Source organism: Oncorhynchus tshawytscha, linkage group LG07 (assembly GCF_018296145.1).
Source record: "Oncorhynchus tshawytscha isolate Ot180627B linkage group LG07, Otsh_v2.0, whole genome shotgun sequence".
Lineage (NCBI taxonomy): Eukaryota > Metazoa > Chordata > Actinopteri > Salmoniformes > Salmonidae > Oncorhynchus > Oncorhynchus tshawytscha.
The window spans coordinates 49,018,767-49,045,769 of record NC_056435.1 but is presented as its reverse complement, the minus strand read 5'-3'; the positions used below and the strand labels follow the sequence as shown (position 1 = coordinate 49,045,769).

At 43.0% G+C, this 27,003-nt stretch overlaps 1 protein-coding gene across 1 annotated transcript; it reads right to left on the bottom strand.

The window, feature by feature from the left end:
- Positions 1–5,556: 5,556 nt before the first annotated feature.
- On the bottom strand, positions 5,557–26,664 carry suox (sulfite oxidase). Its single transcript, XM_024427485.2, has 5 exons — positions 26,529–26,664; positions 14,340–14,416; positions 11,356–11,551; positions 10,812–11,084; positions 5,557–7,534 (listed from the first exon to the last, which is right to left on the bottom strand). The coding sequence occupies exons 2-5, from the start codon at positions 14,396–14,398 to the stop codon at positions 6,299–6,301; spliced, it is 1,764 nt and encodes a 587-aa protein (XP_024283253.1). The 5' UTR covers positions 14,399–14,416; positions 26,529–26,664; the 3' UTR covers positions 5,557–6,298.
- Between the last annotated feature and the right edge of the window lie 339 nt (positions 26,665–27,003).

The window sequence follows — 27,003 nt, the reverse complement described above, 5'->3', positions numbered from 1 at the left end:
TTCTCTCTCCAAATCCTTTATTTACAATATTCATCCCATGCCCACACACATCTCATTCTGAAAAGTGAAAGCATACCTGTGAGTGATCCCCCTGGTAGTAGTTGTAGGTTTTTATACAGTACCCAAAACCAATCTGTGAGTTAATTTGACCATTGGAAAAATTGTTACTGCAATGGGGGTTGGATTGAACTTTGCCCTTTATCTTCATTTTCAAGGTGATGATTAGACTATTCTTTCCAATACAATAAAACATTTCATCATTTTTTTTGTGTCCCATGGGGGATTTGAATATACAACACAAGTGGAAATAGATGCAATACACATAATTGTATTATCAGACCGTACCAATGGACTTCTGGTAAATATGCTTTAGTGAGCAATGTTGGGATCAGGTACAAATATGTTTACCCACCTCCAAAATTAATATTTATGAGCAATCCCCCCATCCACAACTTCTCACCTGAATACATGTTTTGAACATTTGCTGGGCAAAGGCTGAAATTGGGGTTGTGAGAGTTACCATTTAAACATTGTATGTTTGAACTACAGACTTCTGTTGTACCATTAGATTAGTCTATTCTTCTGCATCTATAGATACCAACCATTCAGCTGTGTGATTAACAGGGGCTGAACTAGAGCGGTGTTTGTGAGACAAGGACAGATTCTGAAGGGGCATGGGGCTGGGTCTTCTTACAAAAACGTCTGTAGAATCCAAATGGTTTGAGCTACAAACTACAAAAAGCAATCTATGAAAAACTGAGCCTCATGTTTTTCTCTATGATGCTCACAAGCTACACAAGAGTCGTTACAAGGTAAGGAGTTCTTCTACATAGAAGTGCATAGAAAATTCTTGGACCGACTCTCTTCTCTGTATACATCAATGATGTCGCTCTTGCTGCTGGTGAGTCTCTGATCCACCTCTACGCAGATGACACCATTCTGTATACTTCTGGCCCTTCTTTGGACACTGTGTTAACAACCCTCCAGGCAAGCTTCAATGCCATACAACTCACCTTCCGTGGCCTCCAATTGCTCTTAAATACAAGTAAAACTAAATGCATGCTCTTCAACCGATCGCTACCTGCACCTACCAGCCTGTCCAACATCACTACTCTGGACGGCTCTGACTTAGAATACGTGGACAACTACAAATACTTAGGTGTCTGGTTAGACTGTAAACTCTCCTTCCAGACCCATATCAAACATCTCCAATCCAAAGTTAAATCTAGAATTGGCTTCCTATTTCGCAACAAAGCATCCTTCACTCATGCTGCCAAACATACCCTTGTAAAACTGACCATCCTATCAATCCTCGACTTTGGCGATGTCATTTACAAAATAGCCTCCAATACCCTACCCAACAAATTGGATGCAGTCTATCACAGTGCAATCCGTTTTGTCACCAAAGCCCCATATACTACCCACCATTGCGACCTGTACGCTCTCGTTGGCTGGCCCTGGCTTCATACTCATCGCCAAACCCACTGGCTCCATGTCATCTACAAGACCCTGCTAGGTAAAGTCCCCCCTTATCTCAGCTCGCTGGTCACCATAGCATCTCCCACCTGTAGCACACGCTCCAGCAGGTATATCTCTCTAGTCACCCCCAAAACCAATTCTTTCTTTGGCCGCCTCTCCTTCCAGTTCTCTGCTGCCAATGACTGGAACGAACTACAAAAATCTCTGAAACTGGAAACACTTATCTCCCTCACTAGCTTTAAGCACCAACTGTCAGAGCAGCTCACAGATTACTGCACCTGTACATAGCCCACCTATAATTTAGCCCAAACAACTACCTCTTTCCCTACTATATTTAATTAATTTATTTATTTTGCTCCTTTGCACCCCATTATTTTTATTTCTACTTTGCACATTCTTCCATTGCAAAACTACCATTCCAGTGTTTTACTTGCTATATTGTATTTACTTTGCCACCATGGCCTTTTTTGCCTTTACCTCCCTTCTCACCTCATTTGCTCACATCGTATATAGACTTGTTTATACTGTATTATTGACTGTATGTTTGTTTTACTCCATGTGTAACTCTGTGTCGTTGTATGTGTCGAACTGCTTTGCTTTATCTTGGCCAGGTCGCAATTGTAAATGAGTTGTAAACTTGTTCTCAACTTGCCTACCTGGTTAAATAAAGGTGAAATAAAATAAATAAAAATAAACTCATGGATTAAACTGTTGATGTCAAATTGTTTTGTGTTCAACTTGTAGCCCTGGTTGTCCTGAAAAGAAAATTGTGAAACACTTCATTGTGAGGCTAAATATAATGGCTGGACAACAAGTCAGATAAATGAAAAGACGATTTCTGCTTGGGTCTCGGGACTGATAGGGTTAACAAAGATATCTATTCACAATGTATCTGTTTGGTCAGCCTGTAGACTTCCAAGAGAAAGAGTCATACTTATTGAGTATGCAGGGTGAACCTAAGTACAATGTCATCAACTCAATCATGATTGCATTCTACAGCTGTTTGTAGGGACATTTATCTCATGTATCTGTTTGCCTATGGGGGTTCTGTGTGAATGCCCATCCATGATTAACAAGGAAGTGAATCACATTGAATCGGGTTTGCTTTCTCAGCTACAAAATCAAAATATTTTAATTAATTTTCCTTCAACCCCACAGTGGTTAAAACAACACCAAACTTCAAACAAGCATGTATCTAGTCTTGCTATCTGAAATGTATATCCTTGCTTCTCTTCCCCTTGAGTATGTGTGTATTTATTTTTGTATTATACCTTTATTTAACCAGGTAGGCAAGTTGAGAACAAGTTCTCATTTACATCTGCGACCTGGACAAGATAAAGCATAGCAGTGTGAACAGACAACACAGAGTTACACATGGAGTAAACAATTAACAAGTCAATAACACAGTAGAAAAAAAGAGTCTATATACATTGTGTGCAAAAGGCATGAGGAGGTAGGCGAATGATTACAATTTAGCAAAGGGTCCTTCATGGAACCCAAAAGGGGTTATACCTGGAACCAAAAAGGGTTCTTCAAAGGGTCCTCCTAAGGGAACAGCCGAAGAGCCCTTTCAGGTTCTAGATATCACCCGTTTTTCTGTTTATTTTTTCTTTCAATTTTACCGGTAGTCAAACTGTCCTACGGCGCTAGCGGTTAGGCTCAGAGAACCTGCTGCAAACATCAGTTGCACCATCCAGAAAATGGCTGCTCTTTGTCTTCCACACCCTCTCCCTGCCCTGTGAAAGTACAGTTGAAAGGATAAAGAACAGCTGTTGTAGTATCAGACTGGAGATTGTAAGTATGGACCCAGTGTGTGCCAGCTCTAACATCTAAATGTAGCGGGAATGTTAGAGCCGGCACACACTGAGTCCATACTTACAATCTCTGAGCCTAACCACTAGCACCGTAGGACAGTTTGACTAGCGGTAAAATTGAAAGAAAAAAATCTGAAAAACGGGTGATATCTAGAACCTGAAAGGGCTGTTCCCTTAGGAGGACCATTTGAAGAACCCTTTTTGGTTCCAGGTATAACCCTTTTGGGTTTCATGAAGGACCCTTTCCACAGATGGTTCTACATGGAACCCAAAAGGGTTCTACGTGGAACCATTAAGGGTTCTCCTGTAACCAAAAAGGGTTCTCCTATGGGAACAGCCGAATAACCCTTTTTTCTAAGAGTGTAGCTGGCTCCCATGTCTATTTACTGAAGCACACATCGCTTAGTTGTACAATAGCCTAACAAGACAGAGGTGTGAAAACAGTGTGTGTGGGGATGGAAAGAGGCATGCTAGTCTATTTTATTGTCGTGTGCCATGCTGGAATAGTTATGCTGGTGCCAGTGTAGTTATGTGGTGGCACATGTATAATGGAGCCGACTGGGATGGAGAAGTTGTCAGCCATCATTAAGGTCCACTCTAACATATACTGTACCTCTTCCAAATCACTGTCATCAGCTTTACAAGCTGCAAACAGTGGAGACACTGGGGTGGAGAGGAGGCTTTGCGTGGTTTTGGCATGGTCCAGTCTTCACGGGGAGTGTTTGTGGTGATGTGAGTACTTGAGGTCATGCAAGCAGAAAAGCTACTCCTTTCAATTAAGATTGAGTCATTTTGTCCACCAGCCGGCTCTCTCTTGCCTGGGCACGAGGTTAGATTCTGGTAAATGTGTGTGATGGTGCATGTTCTGTCTGGAGAATAGTTTGCAACAGCCATTAAAGTGAAGAAGTTAGAGAAGGGATGGGCAACTTTGATGGGAGTGGGGGCTACAAAAAAATCTGACCTTATCATGAGTGGGTCTGCACAAGCACATCCACGCAGTCAGAGCCGACCCTAGCCTTTTGGGGGCCCTAAAATGTTGTTTTGCTGACATTCGCTAATTGAGTGAATGTCAGTGACTGACATAACAAGAGAAGAACTGCTGATGCACAAACACATTTTGGAAATTGATCCATGGGCCTTCAAAGGAGGGGCCGCGGGCCATCAGTTGACCATCCGTGAGTTAGAGGAATGGGTTCACAACCAGATGCCCCCATGCAAAAACGTTTATTGATTTGTTTAATTCCTGTATTTATTCATCCTGCTATAAAAATAAATAGCATGTGCAACAACATGCAGATTTCTGGTCAAGTGTTCTGTATCTGATAAACATAATAACGATATTGATCTGCCAGCACAATTTCTGTGTAGTCAAATCAAATCAAATGTTATTTGTCACATGCGCCAAATACAACAGGTAGACCTTACAGTGAAATGCTTACTTACAAGCCTTTAACCAACAATGCAGTTAAGAAAAATAGATAAGTTAAAAAAATATATATTTGCAATTATGTTAGCACAGCTGACAACTGTTGTTCTGATTAAAGAATAATAAAACTGGCCTTCTTTAAACTAGTTGAGTATCTGGAGCATCAGCATTTGTGGGTTTGATTACAGGCTCAAAATGGCTAGAAACAAATAACTTTCTTGTGAAACTCGTCAGTCTATTCTTGTTGAGAAATGAAGGCTAATCCATGCGAGAAATTGCCAAGAAACTGAAGATCGCGTACAATGCTGTGTACTACTCCCTTCATAGAACAGCACAAACAGTCTCTAACCAGAATAGAAAGAAGAGTGGGAGGCCCTGGTACACAACTGAGCAAAAGGACAAGTACATTAGAGTGTCTTTGTGGAAGAATTTAAATGGCCTGCATGAGCCCTGACCTCAACCCCATCGAACACCTTTGGGATGAATTGGAACGTCGACTGCGAGCCAGGCCTAATCGCCCAACATCAGTGCCCAGCCTCACTAATGCTCTTGTGGCTGAATGGAAGCAAATCCCTGCAGCAATGTTCCAACATCTAGTGGAAAGCCTTCCCAGAAGAGTGGAGGCTGTTATAGCAAAGGGGGGGACCAACTCCATATTAATGCCCATTGTTTTGGAATGAGATGTTTGACGAACAGGTGTCCACATACTTTTGGTCATGTAGTGTAAGTTTAATATTTAACATTAATGTGTTATTTCTAAATATATATATTTTTTTAAGTGTTATTTATTACATATTCATTTAAAGCTCCTAATCAATCATGTAGCATGTAACCAGATAGGTGGAGAAAATATGTTTTATCACAATTGACAAAAGCAGTATCGCTGATTCATTTAAATGCATACATTGTGTGCAAAACAATTTCTCTCAAAAATATAACTGAGAACTTTCTTTTGTGAAAATCAAAACAATACGGTACCTTGCTTAATGCAGCAGATAACACTAGCTGAAACTTACAAGATCAAAGTGCTTTTGATCTTACACAATGAATAATTAGTTATACGATAGACAATTTATCAATTGCTATAATCAATATGGGTTAAGATAATGCAACTCAAAGAATTAGAATATTCTCTGGATCCAGCAAATGACACCCTTATAAAATCATGAAATGGAAGCAAGCTTGTCATTAAAGCCAAAGAAGTTAGTGAATAGATTTTAAGATATGAAAAGGACAGCACTGACAAGGTGTTTTTGCTTGTCCTTGAGCAACTGTTGACACCAACAGATTTGCTTCTGTTATCTTGTTTTGTGGTGCGTTTGGGATTCTTTTTAACCCAACTGGCCACAATGTTCTTTAAGCGCTCAACATTAGCTACACACAGATGAATGCCGTTTTTTTTTTTCCATCTCCACTGAACAGAATTAGCTGTTTTGCGGCGCAACAAGTCAACAGAGCGGTTTTTAGTTTCAGTTCCCCCAGAGCTTTAGCGTGTTACACGCTGTCTGTCTGGAGAGGGGCAGGTTAAAACATCATCTGTTCACCTCTACACTCTAAGACTTGAACACAACCCCCTAGATCACAACAGTTTCTGCTTTTCCTCATCCTCCTTGACTGTGACTTTCACCCTGTGCCAGGCGTTACTCAAAACTCCCCTCAGGTTCCAGATAGGTGCCACTGAGTCTGGCTGCATGTTGTAGCTGTTGTCCACCGCCTTGCACACGATCTCCAGTTCCTGGACCGCGGGGGGCAGTGGGGCTGTCAGCTCCCACAGCTTCCAGGCCCAGGCTCTGCCGGGTGGGGGCGAGGGGGCCGGGACCTGCCCCTTCTCACTGCTCTGTAGCTGCGCCACTTGCCAGGTCCGCCCCCCATCCAGAGATACATCGACACGCACCACCTCCCGGCCGCCCCCGCTCCAAGCGTAGCCCTTCACCGTCACCTCCTCTGCGCTGCGTTCCACCACAGCTCCCTCCACTGGCTGGGTGATGGCCGACTGGATGGGCAGCTCCTGGATGGCTGGGGCCGACTTGAAGTCCACCGTGTCCCAGTCAGTGGCGGGGGAGAAGCCCTTGTAGTCATACTGCTGCCAGTGGCTGCTGCTCTCCTCCTCACTCACTATGATCCTTCCCAGCCACTTGACATTGCGGGCGCCCACCGTTCCCGGCACCACCACCCGTACGGGATAGCCATGGTCAGCAGGTAGGTCTTCTCCATTCATCTGGTAAGCCAGCAGCACATCGCCCTCTTCACTTACCGCCTTGTTGAGCGGGATAGATGCTCCGTAGGTGGTGCCGGTCACGTCACTGTCAAGGCCTTCAAATTGAACGTGGGATGTCTGCTGGGCCACCTCTGACCTGTAGCCAGCTGCCAGCAGCACATCCTTCAGCCTGGCGCCGCTCCACGTAGCATTACTTATCGCAGCGATGCCCCAATTGAGCCCCTTCACCTGCTTGACTTTATTCATCTCCGAGCGGCGGTTGCCAGCACACTGCAGCGTGGCCGTGACTGTGTGTTTGGGGAAGCGTGTCTTCAGCTCCTCCAGAGAGAGGCTCAGAGATACTCCACCAGGCACACCCTCCACCTGCAACTGGTAGGATTTCGGGTCCACTTGTGGCACAGGCAGGTGGTTCCTCTTAAAGAAGATGGCTGAAGGGGTGATGTAGTTGTCGGAGAGGATTTCGGGTGGGGGCTCGGCATTGAAGGGCTTGAGGCTGTTGATGCGCAGGGCAGGGTGCCGCTCCGGGTCGGTAGAGTAGGGGTCCGTGGATTTCACGCTTTGTTGCTTCCGCCGATCCTCCTCACTCAGCTCACCCACCTTTTTTTTTTAAAGTATACAAATATATATATACAGTGCCTTGCGAAAGTATTCGGCCGCCTTGAACTTTGCGACCTTTTGCCACTTTTCAGGCTTCAAACATAAAGATATAAAACTGTATTTTTTTGTGAAGAATCAACAACAAGTGGGACACAATCATGAAGTGGAACGCCATTTATTGGATATTTCAAACCTTTTTAACAAATCAAAAACTGAAAAATTGAGCGTGCAAAATTATTCAGCCCCTTTACTTTCAGTGCAGCAAACTCTCTCCAGAAGTTCAGTGAGGATCTCTGAATGATCCAATGTTGACCTAAATGACTAATGATGATAAATACAATCCACCTGTGTGTAATCAAGTCTCCGTATAAATGCACCTGCACTGTGATAGTCTCAGAGGTCTGTTAAAAGCGCAGAGAGCATCATGAAGAACAAGGAACACACCAGGCAGGTCTGAGATACTGTTGTGCAGAAGTTTAAAGCCGGATTTGGATACAAAAAGATTTCCCAAGCTTTAAACATCCCAAGGAGCACTGTGCAAGCGATAATATTGAAATGGAAGGAGTATCAGACCACTGCAAATCTACCAAGACCTGGCCGTCCCTCTAAACTTTCAGCTCATACAAGGAGAAGACTGATCAGAGATGCAGCCAAGAGGCCCATGATCACTCTGGATGAACTGCAGAGATCTACAGCTGAGGTGGGAGACTCTGTCCATAGGACAACAATCAGTCGTATATTGCACAAATCTGGCCTTTATGGAAGAGTGGTAAGAAGAAAGCCATTTCTTAAAGATATCCATAAAACGTGTTGTTTAAAGTTTGCCACAAGCCACCTGGGAGACACACCAAACATGTGGAAGAAGGTGCTCTGGTCAGATGAAACCAAAATGGAACTTTTTGGCAACAATGCAAAACGTTATGTTTGGCATAAAAGCAACACAGCTCATCACCCTGAACACACCATCCCCCCTGTCAAACATGGTGGTGGCAGCATCATGGTTTGGGCCTGCTTTTCTTCAGCAGGGACAGGGAAGATGGTTAAAATTGATGGGAAGATGGATGGAGCCAAATACAGGACCATTCTGGAAGAAAACCTGATGGAGTCTGCAAAACACCTGAGACTGGGACGGAGATTTGTCTTCCAACAAGACAATGATCCAAAACATAAAGCAAAATCTACAATGGAATGGTTCAAAACTAAACATATCCAGGTGTTAGAATGGCCAAGTCAAAGTCCAGACCTGAATCCAATCGAGAATCTGTGGAAAGAACTGAAAACTGCTGTTCACAAATGCTCTCCATCCAACCTCACTGAGCTCGAGCTGTTTTGCAAGGAGGAATGGGAAAAAATGTCAGTCTCTCGATGTGCAAAACTGATAGAGACATACCCCAAGCGACTTACAGCTGTAATCGCAGCAAAAGGTGGCGCCACAAAGTATTAACTTAAGGGGGCTGAATAATTTTGCACGCCCAATTTTTCAGTTTTTGATTTGTTAAAAAAGTTTTAAATATCCAATAAATGTCGTTCCACTTCATGATTGTGTCCCACTTGTTGTTGATTCTTCACAAAAATATACAGTTTTATATCTTTATGTTTGAAGCCTGAAATGTGGCAAAAGGTCGCAAAGTTCAAGGGGCCCGAATACTTTCGCAAGGCACTGTATATATTACACACATACACAGTGCCTTCAAAAAAGTATCCAGACCGCTTGACTTTTTCCAAATGTTTTTAGGTTACAGCCTTATTCTAAATTTGATCAAATCTACACACAATACCCCACAATGACTAAGCAAAAACAGGATTTTAGAAATGTTTGCTAATTTATTAAATATAAAAAACTGAAATATCACATTCACATAAGTATTCAGACCCTTTACTCAGTACTTTCTTGAAGCACCTTTGGCAGGATTACAGCCTAGTCTTCTTGGGTATGACACTACAAGCTTGGCACATTTGTATTTTGGGATTTTCTCCCAGTCTTCTATACAGATGCTCTCAAGCTGTCAGGTTGGATGTGGAGAGTTGCTGTACATCTCTCCAGAAATGTTCGATTGAGTTCAGGTCCGGGCTCTGGCTGGGCCACTCAAGGCAGCCACTCCTGCATTGTCTTGGCTGTGTGCTTAGGGTCGTTGTCCTGTTGGAAAGTGAACCTATGCCCCAGTCTGAGGTCCTGAGAACTCTGGAGCAGGTTTTCATCAAGGATCTCTCTGTACTTTGCTCCGTTCATCTTTCCCTCAATCCTGACTAGTCTCCCAGTCTCTGCCGCAGAAAAACATCCCCACAGCATGATGCTACCACCACCATGCTTCACTGCAGGGACGTTGCCAGGTTTCCTCCAGATGTGACGCTTGGCATTCAGGCCAAAGAGTTCAATCTTGGTTTCATCAGACCAGAGAATCTTGTTTCCCATGGTCTGAGTCTTTAGGTGCCTTTTGGGAAATTCCAAGAGGAACTCTGGAGCTCTGTCAGAGTGACCATCAGGTTCTTGGTCACCTCCCTGACCAGGGTCCTTCTCCCCCGATTGTTCAGTTTGGCCACGTGGCCAGCTCTAGGAAGAGTCTTGGTGGTTCCAAACTTCTTCCATTTAAGAATGATGGAGGCTACTGTGTTATTGGGGACCTTCAATGCTTCAGAAATGTTTTGGTACCCTTCCCCAGATCTGTGCCTCAACACAATCCTGTCTCGAAGCTCTACGGACAATCCCTTCAACCTCACAGCTTGATTTTTGCTCTGACATGCACTGTCAACTGTGGGACATTATATAGACAGGTATGTGCCTTTCCAAGTTCAGTCCAATCAATTGAATTTACCACAGGTGGACTCCATGTTTTAGAAGCATCTCAAGGGTGATCAATGGAAACAGGATGCACCTGAGCTCAATTTCGAGTCTCATAGCAAAGGGCCTGAATACTTATGTAAATTAGGTATGTGTTTTTAATATGTAATACATTTGCAAAAATAAAATAAAAAACAACTTTTTGCTTCATCATTATGGGGTATTGTGTGTAGATTGCTGAGTTTTTTTGTTGTTGTTAATCCATTTTAGAATAAGGCTGTAATGTAACAAAATGTGGAAAAAGTCAAGGGGTCTGAATACTTTCTGCAGGCACTGTATATATTTTATTGTTATGTTATTTAGATAAAAAAAAGAGAGTAAATTGTAACAAAGGTTTCATAATAAGAATTGGTTGTGGGAAGATATGCTGTCGTAGCAACAGTAGAATTATTCACACTTGCACAGACCAGATAACAAGACCATACACAGCTCGCCCACCTTATACTCAGACAGGATCTCCAGCACGTGATCTTGGCTGTGAACGGCATACAGTGCCCAAAAGGGCTCCAGAGCCCCACCTGCTGCTAGCAGGATCTTATCACCACCAGGGTGCATGGACACAAACTCTGTGATGTCATAGACACTGCCCTTGTAGGTGACCCAGACGCCCTCCTCAACAGAGCGGTGTTTGGTGACCTCGTCCTGGGTGTAGATGGGTAGAGAGGAGGCTGGGGCTATGGGCTGGACTATAGTGGTTGCTGCCTGCTCAGTCTGGAGAGAAGACAAACAGTCAAATATCAGCTACAGAAGAAAGAAAAAGAAGAAAAAAAGAGCAGAAACATACCGAAAAGTAATTTTTGACATTATTTATGCTACAAAACAGGTAACAAAATCATTTCTACTGAACAATATACAGCCTTGAAAAACTATAAATGCTGTTAAATGCCCATATTGTAGGTTAGATTTCTCCAACAGTATAATAGCATAAATGCACCACAACTTCCATCACACCAGCTATTAGTACACAGACTATCCCTCTCACCTGGCTGTGGTGGAGGCCATAGGCCAGTACAGCCCCTGTCCCAGCCAGCAGTCCTGCTAGGGCGTGTCTCCAGTTGGGACCATGGCTGCCTTGGTACTGCCCTGACTTATGCCCCCCATGACTGCTGCCCCAGCGTGCACAGAGGCTGCCCGCACACACGGCCACAGGAAGGGCCGCACCCTGCAACAACTGCACCCTGTAGGAGACACACAGACCAGTGTCACAATCAGACAAACAGTAGGGGTGGGTCCCAAATGGCTCTGGCCAAAAGCAGTGCACTATATAGGGAGTCATTTGAGACACACCTAGCAGTTTACTCATGTACTGATTGCATTCATGTTACAGATAGTTACACCCATGTCCATACAAAGGACAAGTTATGGTAGGCAGTGCAAATATACTTGAGTAGATCCTGCTGTAAGATAAGGCGTAACTATGTAACTGACAAAAGCTTTTTCTATTCATGGACCAGAGGGCTAATCTAAAAAAGTTTGGGCCCATTAGACTTAACTGACATGTTAAAATAGTTTCTATGGTCCAGATTTCACCTGATAACCCAGACAGAGGCCTCTCCTAGGATACTCCACTCCTTAAAGATGTTAAAAGGTCAGGCAAACTGCATACAGTTCATATCAATAAGCAATAAGACTAACTAAACAAATAAAAGGGGGAGACAAATCTGTATTTCAGGAGCTCGTTTGATAAGGAGGTAATTGATTATCTCTGCTCCTGCTTGGAAATCATTAACCCAGCTTCTGACACTAGGGCCACATTCCTATTTAGTGCACTACCGTTGATCACTTTTTACTTTGGGTCCTGGTCAAAAGTAGTGCACTATGTACAGTACATTTGGAAAGTATTTCGACCCCTTGACATTTTCTACATTTTGTAGATAGAGATCACTCAGACAGAGCTCCAGAGTTCCTCTGTGGAGATGGGAGAACCTTCCAGAAGGCCAACCATCTCTGTAGCACTCCACCAATCAGGCCTTTATGGTAGAGTGGCCAGACGGAAGCCACTCCTCAGTAAAAGGCACATGACAGCCCGTTTGGTGTTTGCCAAAAGGCACCTAAAGGACTCTCAGACCTTGAGAAACCAGATTCTCTGGTCTGATGAAACCAAGATTGAATTCTTTGGGCTGAATGCCAAGCGTCACGTCAGGAGGAAACGTGGCACCATCCCTACGGTGAAGCATGGGGGTGGCAGAATCATGCTGTGGGGATGTTTTTCAGCGTCAGGGACTGGGAAACTAGTCAAGATCGAGAGAAAGATGAACGGAGCAAAGTACAGAGAGATCCTTGATGAGAACCTGCTCCCCAGCGCTCAGGACTTCAGAATGGGGAGAAGGTTCACCTTCCAACAGGACAACAACCCTAAGCACACAGCCAAAACAAAGCAGAAGTGGCTTCAGGACAAGTCTCTGAATGTCCTTGAGTGGCCCAGCCAGAGCCCGAACTTGAACCCGATAGAACATCTCCGGAGAGACATAAAAATACCTGTGCAGCGACGCTCCCCATCCAACCTGACAGAGCTTGAGAGGATCTGCAGAGAAGAATGGGAGAAACTCCCTAAATACAGGTGTGCCAAGCTTAAAGCGTCATACCCAAGAGGACACGAGGCTGTAATCACTTCCAAAGGTGCTTCAACAAAGTACTGAGTAAACGGTCTGAATACTTATGTAAATGTTTTTTTTTACATTTTTTTTTTTAAATGTGCTAACATTTCTAAACGGCTGTTTTTGCTTTGTCATTATGGGGTATTCTGTGTAGACTGATGAGGGGAAAAAACTATTTAATCCATTTTAGAATAAGGCTGTAACTTAACAAAATGTTTAAGACCTGTCTGGGTTGGCGCCCCCCCCTTGGGTTGTGCCGTGGCGGAGATCTTTGTGGGCTATACTCAGCCTTGTCTCGGGATGGTAAGTTGGTGGTTGAAGATATCCCTCTAGTGGTGTGGGAGCTGTGCATTGGCAAAGTGGGTGGGGTTATATCCTTCCTGTTTGGCCCGGGGTTGTCCTCGGATGGGGCCACAGAGTCTCCTGACCCTTCCTGTCTCAGCCTCCAGCATTTATGCTGCAGTAGTTTATGTGACGGGGGGCTAGGGTCAGTTTGTTATATCTGGAGTACTTCTCCTGTCCTATTCGGCGTCCTGTGTGAATTTAAGTGTGCTCTCTCTTATTCTCTCTTTCTTTCTCTCTCTCGGAGGACCTGAGCCCTAGGACCATGCCTCAGGACTACCTGACATGATGACTCCTTGCTGTCCCCAGTCCACCTGGCCGTGCTGCTGCTCCAGTTTCAACTGTTCTGCCTTATTATTATTTGACCATGCTGGTCATTTATGAACATTTGAACATCTTGGCCATGTTCTGTTATAATCTCGACCCGGCACAGCCAGAAGAGGACTGGCCACCCCACATAGCCTGGTTCCTCTCTAGGTTTCTTCCTAGGTTCTGGCCTTTCTAGGGAGTTTTTCCTAGCCACCGTGCTTCTACACCTGCATTGCTTGCTGTTTGGGGTTTTAGGCTGGGTTTCTGTACAGCACTTTGAGATATCAGCTGATGTACGAAGGGCTATATAAATACATTTGATTTGATTTTGATTTGATTTAAAAAGTCAAGGGATCTGAATACTTCCCGAATGCTAAGGAATAGGATGACATTTGGGACGCAGTTAGCCGTAGTGAAAATTATTCCTTTAAAGTCAGTCATACATACTGGCCCTGCCTTGCACTTTCCTGGCTGACAGCCCTGGGTGGCTGGTATGTTGTTTTTTTTAAAGACATGTAAGATCTTTTTAGTGGCTGTTCCGACTCAGACCTTTGACTAGGCAAGACATAAACAGGTCATTAAAGTGGACTATAGCAATAAGGAGAAAAGGCAGATGCCAGGTCTGCCAGAATGGCCATGCAGTTAGTGATATATTTTTTATAACTTTGATATTACTTTTAAGCTGAAAGGTAAAAAATGCAGCTTATTTTATGGCTACCTTTGAGTCTTGAGAAGGCCTACTCTGGTTAGGCTTCGACAGTGTCTGAGGAGCAGCATTGCATTGGTGTTGATAGTCTGAGGGGAAAGAAGTACAATTAATAAACAAGAAGCACAAATATACACGTTCCCCTAACATGAAAACCTCATTTAAACATACCCATAGCATGGACCCGTGCAAAACATGGATGTCATTCTTTTTAACACAGTCAACTGCCTCATGAGAAATGCTGACCCTACTGTTTTGTTATATTATAACATGGTAGATCTGTACCTGAGATCTGTAATCATAGTTTTTTGTTTGAAATTTTGTCATGTAAAAACTGGCGCACTGGCATTTTCATCCCTTATGCCAGGTTCGGCAATTTACCTGTCTCACATCAACCCACTTGTACTGAGGTGGGAGGGGTGGTAATATTTGAGGTATGCCGTAAAAGCAAGCACAAAAGTGACAATTGCATGCAGCACGAAAGTTGAGTCCAACCAAAAGCAGGTCTTAACAATAACACAGATTGCTTGGTTTTTCATTTCAGCAGCCTATCAACAAAGGATTTGGTTCATGAGACTGCTTTAAATAAATATTAAATCACCAAAGCTTTATTAAAAGATCAAGTTTAGGAGCAGAAAAACAGTGAGTGAATGCAATCTGTATGCAATCTGTATGATCCTTCCACGATGTTTATAAAACGTATTATGTATGGGGGCTGCTCTTCCAGAGACACGGTCCTTTGTGCTTGTCGTTTTCGTGCTTGTTTATTTAATGTGTTTTAAAGTTGCGATCCACCTCCATCAACCAAGTTTTTAGTGGTATGAAATTAGATAGCTAATAATGAGGCAAACAGCAGTACTTTTGCTGTTAGTTTTTAAAAAATGTTTTAAGTGAAATGCACCAATCATGCTGTCGACCAATATATCCATATTAATGGATATAGAGAGCCGCAACCGCGGATATCATACACAAGATATCCTGCTTATTCTCCGACACTTGGCTTCAAGTTTACACTAGAATGGACTTATAAATATAATATATAAAATGTGAATACTGTCAATACACAGCTGGACTCACCTGCTCCCGCTTTCTCACATTGTGCTATTTACAAACAAACAAACATTTGACTGGCTCAACTGGGGAACTACAATACGTTTCATAATGTAAAATAATGTGACAGGTGAAATGAAGAACGCGGTCTGCTTTATCTCCTAACGTATTGCACAAGTTAACTACAGGTATTTGCTTACAAAGTAGCTACAAAAATGAAAATTGGTTGAAAAAATAATCATTTAAACAGTATTGAAAACCATCCCATGGCTATTTCCAAATACCCCAGTATACTGTATACCGCCCAAGCCTACTGACGAGCTACAGGCAATACCTGTCCGAGTACTGACAATCTAGCCTGATCTGTCTGAGACCTGGCTTATGGAACAGGAACCCGACTCTGCAGTGGAGCTGGACGGCTACACAATCATTAGAATGGACCGAAGCATCAACTCCAGTAAGAGGAAAGGCAGAGGAGTTTGAGTTCATCAACGAGAAATACTGTAATTCAGCCAATATCACAACGAAGCACCAGGTCTGTACTAAAGATATTGAACTCCTTGCTCTTAACCTACAGCTATACTACCTGCCACAGGAAATAAATCAAGCCCGACTGTTTGTTTACATAGCCCACAACTGCCGACGTGATCCATGACCTTGTATCCCAGGCTGAAACAGTCACCTGACACAGTAAAGCTGATCATTCCCCAAGAGAGGATGACTTTCACTTTAGCAGTGATAAATTCATGAACTTCTTTGAGGAAAATATTATGATTATTAGAAAGCAAATTACGGACTCCTCTTTAAATCTGCATATTCCTTCAAAGCTCAGTTGTCCTGAGTCTGCACAACTCTGCCAGGACCTAGGATCAAGAGAGACGCTCAAGTGTTTTAGTACTATATCTCTTGACACAATGATGAAAATAATCATGGCCTCTAAACCTTCAAGCTGCCTACTGGACCCTATTCCAACTAAACTACTGAAAGAGCTGCTTCCTGTGCTTGGCCCTCCTATGTTGAACATAATAAACGGCTCTCTATCCACCGGATGTGTACCAAACTCACTAAAATCGGCCTATATCGAATCTTCCATTCCTCTCAAAATTTTTTGAAAAGGCTGTTGCGCAGCAACTCACTGCCTTCCTGAAGACAAACAATGTATATGAAATGCTTCAGTCTGGTTTTAGACCCCATCATAGCACTGAGACGGCACTTGTGAAGGTGGTAAATTACATTTTAATGGCATCAGACCGAGGCTCTGCATCTGTCCTCGTGCTCCTAGACCTTAGTGCTGCTTTTGATACCATCGATCACCACATTCTTTTGGAGAGATTGGAAACCCAAATTGGTCTACACGGACAAGTTCTGGCCTGGTTTAGATCTTATCTGTCGGAAAGATATCAGTTTGTCTCTGTGAATGTTTTGTCCTCTGACAAATCAACTGTAAATTTCGGTGTTCCTCATGGTTCCGTTTTAGGACCACTATTGTTTTCACTATATATTTTACCTCTTGGGGATGTTATTCGAAAACATAATGTTAACTTTCACTGCTATGCGGATGACACACAGCTGTACATTTCAATGAAACATGGTGAAGCCCCAAAATTGCCCTTGCTAGAAGCATGTGTTTCAGACATAAGGAAGTGGATGGCTGCAAACTTTCTACTTTTAAACTCGGACAAAACAGAGATGCTTGTTCTAGGTCCCAAGAAACAAAGAGATCTTCTGTTGAATCTGACAATTAATCTTAATGGTTGTACAGTCGTCTCAAATAAAACTGTGAAGGACCTCGGCGTTACTCTGGACCCTGATCTCTCTTTCGAAGAACATATCAAGACCATTTCAAGGACAGCTTTTTTCCATCTACGTAACATTGCAAAAATCAGAAACTTTCTGTCCAAAAATGATGCAGAAAAATGAATCCATGCTTTTGTCACTTCTAGGTTAGACTACTGCAATGCTCTACTTTCCGGCTACCCGGATAAAGCGCTAAATAAACTTCAGTTAGTGCTAAATACGGCTGCTAGAATCCTGACTAGAACCAAAAATGTGATCATATTACTCCAGTGCTAGCCTCTCTACACTGGCTTCCTGTCAAAGCAAGGGCTTTTCAAGGTTTTACTGCTAACCTACAAAGCATTACATGGGCTTGCTCCTACCTATCTCTCTGATTTGGTCCTGCCGTACATACCTACACGTACGCTACGGTCACAAGACGCAGGCCTCCTAATTGTCCCTAGAATTTCTAAGCAAACAGCTGGAGGCAGGGCTTTCTCCTATAGTGCTCCATTTTTATGGAACGGTCTGCCTACCCATGTCAGAGACGCAAACTCGGTCTCAACCTTTAAGTCTTTACTGAAGACTCATCTCTTCAGTGGGTCATATGATTGAGTGTAGTCTGGCCCAGGAGTGGGAGGGTGAACGGAAAGGCTCTGGAGCACCGAACCGCCCTTGCTGTCTCTGCCTGGCCGGTTCCCCTCTTTCCACTGGGATTCTCTGCCTCTAACCCTATTACAGGGGCTGAGTCACTGGCTTACTGGGGCTCTCTCATGCCGTCCCTGGATGGGGTGCGTCACCTGAGTGGGTTGATTCACTGATGTGGTCATCCTGTCTGGGTTGGCGCCCCCCCTTGGGTTGTGCCATGGGGGAGATCTTTGTGGGCTATACTCAGCCTTGTTTCAGGATGGTAAGTTGGTGGTTGAAGATATCCCTCTAGTGGTGTGGGGGCTGTGCTTTGGCAAAGTGGGTAGGGTTATATCCTTCCTGTTTGGCCCTGTCCGGGGGTGTCCTCGGATAGGGCCACAGTGTCTCCTGACCCCTCCTGTCTCAGCCTCCAGTATTTATGCTGCAGTAGTTTGTGTCGGGGGGCTAGGGTCAGTTTGTTATATTTGGAGTACTTCTCCTGTCCTATTCGGTGTCCTGTGTGAATCTAAGTGTGCGTTCTCTAATTCTCTCCTTCTCCCTCCCTCTCGGAGGACCTGAGCCCTAGGACCATGCCCCAGGACTACCTGACATGATGACTCTTTGCTGTCCCCAGTCCACCTGGCCGTGCTGCTGCTCCAGTTTCAACTGTTCTGCCTTATTATTATTCGACCATGCTGGTCATTTATGAACATTTGAACATCTTGGCCATGTTCTGTTATAATCTCCACCCGGCACAGCCAGAAGAGGACTGGCCACCCCACATAGCCTGGTTCCTCTCTAGGTTTCTTCCTAGGTTTTGGCCTTTCTAGGGAGTTTTTCCTAGCCACCGTGCTTCTACACCTGCATTGCTTGCTGTTTGGGGTTTTAGGCTGGGTTTCTGTACAGCACTTTGAGATATCAGCTGATGTACGAAGGGCTATATAAATAAATTTGATTTGATTTGATCATGGGAGACTTTAACATGTGCAGTCAATCTGAACATTTACCATCATACCCGCAATATTTTACATGTCCTACCCGAAACGAAGCCTGTCTGAACCTCTGTCCCAGGTGCGTATTCCTCCAAGACACTACCCAATCTCGGAGATTGAGCTCATAACATGGTCCAGCTCATCCCAGTCTACAAACCGCGACTGCAGCGAGAGAAGGCTAAATAGGTGGAGATTAAAAGCTGGACTCCTGAAGCTACTGACGCCCTCCAGGACTGTTTCAAGCCCACTGACTGGGCGGCCCTGACGGACAGAGACATTGCATGACCGTTGATAATGACTTTGTCTTTGCAAATTATTTGAACAGTTTCTATTACAGGTTTGATGTGTGATTTTACATCGCAGCAGAAAGTGGAGTCACTGGAAAGCGGGATAATTCCAGATTCATGGAAAAAACAGCTGATTGTCCCAGTACCTAAAAAAACAGGCCAAAATAAAATAATGACTTATGCCCTGTAATCTGTACCTATGAAATTATTTGAAAAAATAATTATAAAAACACATTTTCTCTGGTGTCTCAACTAGGGGTGGGGTGTTAACCCCGGTGTCTTGGCTAAATTCCCAATCTGGCCCTCAAACCATCACGGTCACCTAATAATCCCCAGTTTATAATTGGCTCATTAATCCACCTCCTCTCCCCTGTAACTATTCCCCAGGTCGTTGCTGCAAATGTCAATGTGTTCTCAGTAAACTTACCTGGTAAAATAACGGATAAATAAAACTAAATCCAAACCAGAGTTGTTGATGATGTGTTACTGGTCATGCTGAACAACATTTACAAACACTTAGAACAGGCAAATAGCCTAGTTAAAGTGGTATTCATTGACTTCAGTAGTGCGTTCAATAACATCCAATCCCACCTACCGGTGGATAAACTGGTGAATATGGGTGTCAACTCTGTACTGATCAACTAGATTAAATGTTTCCTTGTGATCCGTACCCAACAAGTTAAATTTAACTCCGCTATCTCCACATCTAAAACGGTGAATATGGGAGCCCCGCAAGGTTGCGTACTTTCGCCAATCCTGTACACGAATGATTGTCAATCCTCTGATCCAGCCCAAAAATTCTTTAAATACGCAGATGACACCTCTGTTGTGGGTTTCATCCACCCAGGAGCCAGTAACTTCTCAGTGCAATTTGGCGTACCAGTTCAACATTTACCTGCTGTGTCATTGTCTGCCATAGGTTGGTTGTTGAGCAACAAAACCGACGTGTGCGCAACTATGGGGAAAAACAGAAAAAAAGACTTCACGCAAAAAAGTCATGCTATTTGCATTTGAGCAACATGATTGGACGTTCATTCAACAACGCTCCTCGCGAGTTACAACTTCTCGAGAAGTACATAGCTAAATTGATGCGTTCACACAGCACACATGAGCTGTCGAGAGTAAAAATAAGCTCTCATCAATCCACTTGCTGAATTTAGGGAAATTGATTTACAAGTAAACGTTCAATTGTGAACATCCTAGTAATATGCTAGCTACTGCTGATAGTCTGCACAAAGAAAACTACAAAAAGGCACAAAGCATTAATCTACTGTAGACGGAACAATATCTCTTTTTGAAAGGCTGTTGTCTTAAAGGGGCAGCATCCTGATGTTAAATGTTTAAAAAATCTTATCAAAATGAGAGTAATAAAGTAATGACTTACACTGCTAGATTATATTACACAGCTTTTTAATACATACCATAATAACCAACTTTTGCCTAATACAGCTGAACATAGAAAGCACGTCAACCTATTGGCCCAGCATGACCCTAATGCATTTTAACTAGGCTACGCCATGTCCGGGCCAGTAAAGTTTCGATTAGTGTTATTTAACATTGGAAACTATAGGAATAGTGGTTTTGGGTTGATTTTTTCCTTTAATATTATATGCCCATGGGGAGCAATTATGGTGCCTGTAACTGTATTTCGACATAAATAGCCTATTTAAAACAAGTTCGTTTTGATTAGAATTATTCACTCTTCTAAGCCTTATCAATAGTGAATTTAATCTTGCTTATTGACAACGTTTGACATGTACATGGCAGACATAATGCAATTTACAGTGGGTCTAGCCCCTATATCAGTGTGAATGCTATGTTTAACAATATATACTGAACAAAAACATTAAAACAACAATTTTACAGTTAATATAAGGAAATCAGTCAATTGAAATAAATAAATTAGGCCCTAATCTATGGATTTCACAAGACTGGGCAGGGGCGCAGCCATGGATGGGCCTGGGAGGGCATAGGCCCACCCATTGGGTAGCTAGGCCCAGCCAATCAGAATGAGTTTTTCCCCACAAAAGGGCTTTATTACATTCAGAAAAACTATTGAGTTTCATCAGCTGTTTGGATGGCTGGTCTCAAACGATCCCGCACGTGAAGAAGCCGGATGTGGAGGTCCTGGGCTGGCATGGTTACACGTGGTCTGCAGTTGTGAGGCCGGTTGGACGTACTGCCAAATTCTCTAAAACAACATTGGAGGTGGCTTATGGTAGAGAAATGAACATTCAATTATCTGGAAACAGCTCTGGTGGACACTCCTGCAGTCAGCATGCCAATTGCACACACTCTCCAAACTTTATGTATCTGTAGCATTGCATGACAAAACTGCACATTTTAGAGTGGCCTTTTATTGTGTAATGATAATGCTGTTTGATCATCTTCTTGATATGCCACACCTGTCATGTGGATGGATTATCATGGCAAAGAAGAAATTCTCTAACTGGGATGTAAACAAATGTGGGCAAACAATGAGAGAACAAAGCTTTTCATGCACGTGAAATATTTCCTGGATCTTTTATTTCAGCTCATGAAACTTGGGACCAACACTTTACATGATGTGTTTATATTTTTGTTCAGTATATATCCATATGGGCTAGCTGAAAATGTCACGAAAACAATGCACACGCTTCAATGGGGCAGAAGTCAGAGCTGTTGTGATTCTGGATGGCCAGATGGTTACCAACATTGACAAGAAACTGCCATGTGGGGAATCGTATGTGGTTCATTTCAGCTAGTTTCATCTTGTTCTTGATAGCATGTCTTGTTTTGAGGTGTTTTGACCGATTTCATGGCAATGCTAATGCTAAAATTCAAAAGCTAGCTAACCAACAACTGTAACAATGTATTTGAGAGACAACAAGTGATCATTGTGCAAATGTATTTGTTTTCAATAAACATTGGAGACAAAATATCATTTACATTCTAAGCCAACCCCATCTGCTTTGCTCCATAGTTGCGCACACACACACACACACACACATCGGTTGTGTTGCTAAACAACCAAACCCATTTATTAAAGCCACGTAATTAGGCTTCCTACAATGTAGACCGCAAACATGTTCAACATATTTAGGAAAGATGACATTTAGTTTCTCTAGGCTATTTAACAAACTATGCTGTAACGGACTAACATTCTTATTGGAGTTGATGACAATGCAATACATAAAAGACTGTAAATACACAACTTGAAGCAACCACATATTTAGCCCTGGAGCATGCTGTGATTGGCCAGTGAGGGGGTCAAGCCTACACACACCTACAACTAATTTATGAATCAAAACTCAGTCCTTTCGCACTACCGCACCCATAATTCCAATTGTGAAAATAGCTGAAATATTTCTGCCACACCCCCAAACCTATAACGCTACCGCAAGCACTAAGATTTACCATTGCGTTAGGCCTAGGTTTGTTAAAATAGAGCCCAGAGTGTGTGTGTGACCTAAAAAGAGAGTCGGTGCAATCAGATTTCACAGTGCCTGGGTGACCCCAGCATGAGTCGGGCATGCACCCAACAATACAACCAGGGCATGCACCAAAGTTCAAAATAATTGTTCAAAGTAGACATGTCATTCCCCATGAAGTAAGCTGTTCACTTTATTGTGTGTACAGTATAGTCCCTAGTTATATCTACAGAGGGGAAAATCTCACATGGCAGGAATAGGGCAAAACTATTCCGTTTCAGTTCAATGTATATGGAACTCTGTGTTCTAAATGACTCTGTGTTGAGACTGTATGTTTTCAAATAGAAAGGTTGTTAGCCTTAACAATTTAAGGGGCATTTGTCATATGAGATATCCAGTTCCAGTTAACTTAGCATGACTCACTATAACTCGATATTAACTGCTCTCTGTTTCACTGCCAACATGTTCCTGCTGCTCCGGAGTGAAGTTTCCCCTAGATCGGGAGCCTGATTGGTGTTGTACTTTTGCCCCAGCCCCAGCTAACACACCTGACTCCAATAATCAACTTCAGTTCAGAGAGTAATTAGTTTAATCAGCTGTGCGTGCTAAGGGATGGAGAAAAAGTGTGACACCACTCCGGCCCCCGAGGGCTGAAGTTACCCATCCCTGCCCTAGATACAGATCTAGGATAAGCTTCCCTTCCTTGATACTAACCCCCAATAGTGGGGGAAATGCAAAACTGACCCCAGATCAGCATCTAGGGGCAACTTCACCCTATACCAGTTCTGCTCCAGCAACCAATAGGTCTTTCAATCTCCTTCAACGCCTCCTCCTCGACCAATCAAGGGCTACCAAGCCAAACTAGCCAAGGGGCGTGAACCAAGGGGAGGGCTAGCTTGTCAGTAGCTTGTCAGAGTCAGGTCTTTTCTCAGCCCATTCAGAACTGTTACAAAAGTAGATTCAGTAGGGAAAGAAGAAGTAGGCTAACTGGGGAAAACTCTGGGCCCTTGTAGTATTAATAAGCTATACATGTTGTATCAACACTTATTTAAGTCTTGTTTAAATTCCTGTTTATGACTTTAGCAGCTACCTGCATCATTTACTTATATCAGTATCATCTCATATCAGTTGCTGACAGTACCGCCTAACACAAGTCAGAGCTGTGGGTGACCCTCACGAAACTGGCACTTGATCAGATATTATGCATTTTACCACAACTTCCACAACCACCAACGCAGGTATATAAAAATTACCTGACAATTTCATCTGGATGCATTTCGGGTAATGAGAATTTGGGGTTAAAATGTAAAAAATGAAGTGTGAAAATGTATTTTAAATCAGACAATAGACATCTTAGCCTTCAGAATGATAGTTGATTGTTGAAGATGCATCATGGTTTTCTACACTGAATAAATATAAATGCAACATGTAAACTGTAAACTGTTGGTCCCATGTTTCCTGAAATGAAATAAAAGATCCCAGAAATGTTCCATATGCACAAAAAGCTTATTTCTCTTAAATTGTGTGCACAAATTTGTTTATACCCGTTAGTGAACATTTGACCTTTGCCAAGATAAACCATCCACCTGACAGGTGTGGAATGTCAAGAAGCTGATTAAACAACACAATCAAACCTTGTGCTGGGGAAAATAAAAGGCCACTCTAAAATGTGCCACACAAAATGCCACAGATGTCTCACATTTTGAGGAATTGGCATGCTGACTGCAGGAATGTCCACCAGAGCTGTTGCCAGAGAATTGAATGTTCATTTCTCTACCATAAGCTGCCACCAACGTCGTTTTAGAGAATTTGGCAGTACGTCCAACCGGCCTCACAACCGCAGACCACGTAACTACACCAGCCCAGGATCTCCACATCCGTCTTCTTTACCTGCGGGATCGTCAGACCAGCCACCCAGTCGGATGATGGAACTGTGGGTTTGCACAACCTAAGAGTTTTTGCAAAAATTGTCTGAAACCATTTCAGGGAAGCTAATTTGAATGCTTGTCGCCCTCAAGAGGGACTTGACCTGACTGCAGTTCGGCATCGAAACCGACTTCAGTGGGCAAATGCTCACCTTCGGTGTTCATTAGCACGGTGGAGAAGTGTGCTCTTCATGGATGAATCCCAGTTTCAACTGTACCGGGCAGATGGCAGACAGCATGTATGGCATTGTGTGAGCGAGTGGTTTGCTGATGTCAACGTTGTGAACAGAGTTCCCCATGGTGTCAGTGGGGTTATGGTATGGGCAGGCATAAGCTACAGCCAACAAACCCAATTGCATTTTTCGATGGCAATTTGAATGCACAGAGATAACGTGACGAGATCCTGAGGGCAATTGTCATGGCATTCATTCGCCACCATCGCCTCATGTTTCAGCATGATAACGCAAGGCCCTATGTCGTAAGGATCTCTACACTATTCCTAGAAGATTAAAAATGTCCCACTTCTTTCATGGCCTACATACCCACCAGACATGTCACCTGTTGAGCATGTTTGGGATGCTCTGGATTGACGTGTACGATAGCATGTTCCAGTTTCCGCCAATATCCAGCAACTTCGCACAGCCATTGAAGAGGAGTGGGACAACATTCCACAGGTCACAATAAACAACCTGATCAACTCTATGTGAAGGAGACGTGCCACGCTGTATAAGGCAAATGGTGGTTACACCAGATACTGACTGGTTTTCTGATCCACACCCCTACTTTTTAAAAAAGGTATCTGTGACCAACACATGCATATCTGTATTCCCAGTCACATGAAATCCATAGATTAGGGCCTAAAATTAATTTATTTCAGTTGACTTATCTCCTTATATGAACGGTAGGCCGTCATTGTAAATAAGAATTTGTTCTGACTTAGCTAGTTAAAAAGGTTAAATAAAAAATAAACACATTTTAAACTCATAAAACTCTTTGAAATTGTTGCATATTGTGTTTATATTTTAGTTCAGTGTAATTCAACTACTGCCAGGGTTAAAACAGGTTTCATGAGAATCACCTGACTACACTATCAGAAGAGTGAAAAGTCTGTGATTAATCAACTGTTTTAAGTGGTTTATTGTCCATCATAAATCTACATAAGACCGATTGTGATAACACGTTAAACACAGCAATCCGGCGCTTCCTGACTAGAAGAAAACGTCCTGGACACTGAAAGTGTGCATTTACTTATTTTCTTGCAAATTGAGGCACTCATGTGGTAAACACCCTTTTAGTAGGATTTTAATCAAAAGTCAAATATATTTTAAACAAGTCAAATATACTTTAAACACAGCATCCTGGCTTGATACATACATACAATATAAACACAGAGTAACAAATCCTGGACACTGCAATTGTATTATAGTGATCCTGCTATATGAGCCACCGTACAATTCCAACTAAGAGAGTTAACCCTACTGAGTATTGACGCAAGGTTCGATGCCTTGCCGTTCGTGTTAAAAGTGGGATGACTGCTGTGAGGCCATCGGAACGCACGACCCGGACTTGTAAGGGGGGCTAAGCATACGAAGCACCGGAACGTGCCTTCCCGTTTAAGGGGCAGTGTTGCGTCAGCAGTGTTCTAATTCATACCAAGTGACGTCACTATTGACGTTATGAGTTTCCTTTCACACCAGCGACCCGGGTTCGATTTTTGGTGCACCGTTCGCTAGATATGTGTTTTTTCTTAAGTAATCAAACCCATATTTGCTACAGCACTAATTCCACATACCCTTATTTCGAATGGCATCAATGGTTCAATTGATTAAGAAATACTCATGATTTAATTACATTAATTACCTAACGTTACCTTTGATGTGCCTGCATAATCTGAAAATCGGATGGATGGCAAAGACCTGATAAAATGTCATGGCTTGTATCATAGCTGCTACCAGCCGCAAACTAGCTACATTACGTTAGCATGTGGATTTGCCAGCTAGCCATGTCAGGACCATGTCATAAACAAGCCACTCAATAGTATTTCTAGGTGTGGCTAGTGTTCTTGCATTCCAATTATTGAATAGAAACGATAAATTAGCATCTTTAAAAGAAAGTGACATTAACTGTTACTCACCTAAAGTTTAATATTGTCTATTTTTTTATATTCCAGATGCACTGCTGACAAGTCCTCGAGGATCGAGCTCTCCTCCACTAGCCGGTTGGGTACGTAGTTTGATTGTCAATGGGCGAGTTCGTCTTGCATGCCCCGGTGCACCGGGTCGGTTGAGATGTTGCTTAACGACCAATGGAATGGTCTAAAATATGCAACATCCGCCCATCCAAGGCAACTGGCAATGTTAAACGAACTCGCTCATTGTGGAATACTCGCTGGCAGAAATTGGCCAAATAGGGTTAACTAGCTACTTCAGAAATTGTCTACATCCCCAAATCAAATGGTAAAACATAAAGCAAGCCGTGAGTAAACCTATTTTGTTATTCCAATTCCTGATGCTGCTGATCAATTTAATTATCCAACATCCACATTTGATCAGATACCACTGTTTTACATTATCTGAAGATGGTAAATCCTCACTGTATGAACAACAAAT

Excerpts from the sequence above, each read along its gene's own strand:
- suox (XM_024427485.2), bottom strand. The coding sequence starts at position 14,398 with ATGCTGCTCCTCAGACACTGTCGAAGCCTAACCAGAGTAGGCCTTCTC. Across the intron at positions 11,552-14,339 it reads GGCCTTCTCAAGACTCAAAG|GGTGCAGTTGTTGCAGGGTG; the intron begins GTAGCCATAAAA and ends TGTCTCCTACAG. Across the intron at positions 7,535-10,811 it reads AGATCCTGTCTGAGTATAAG|GTGGGTGAGCTGAGTGAGGA; the intron begins GTGGGCGAGCTG and ends TAAAAAAAAAAG.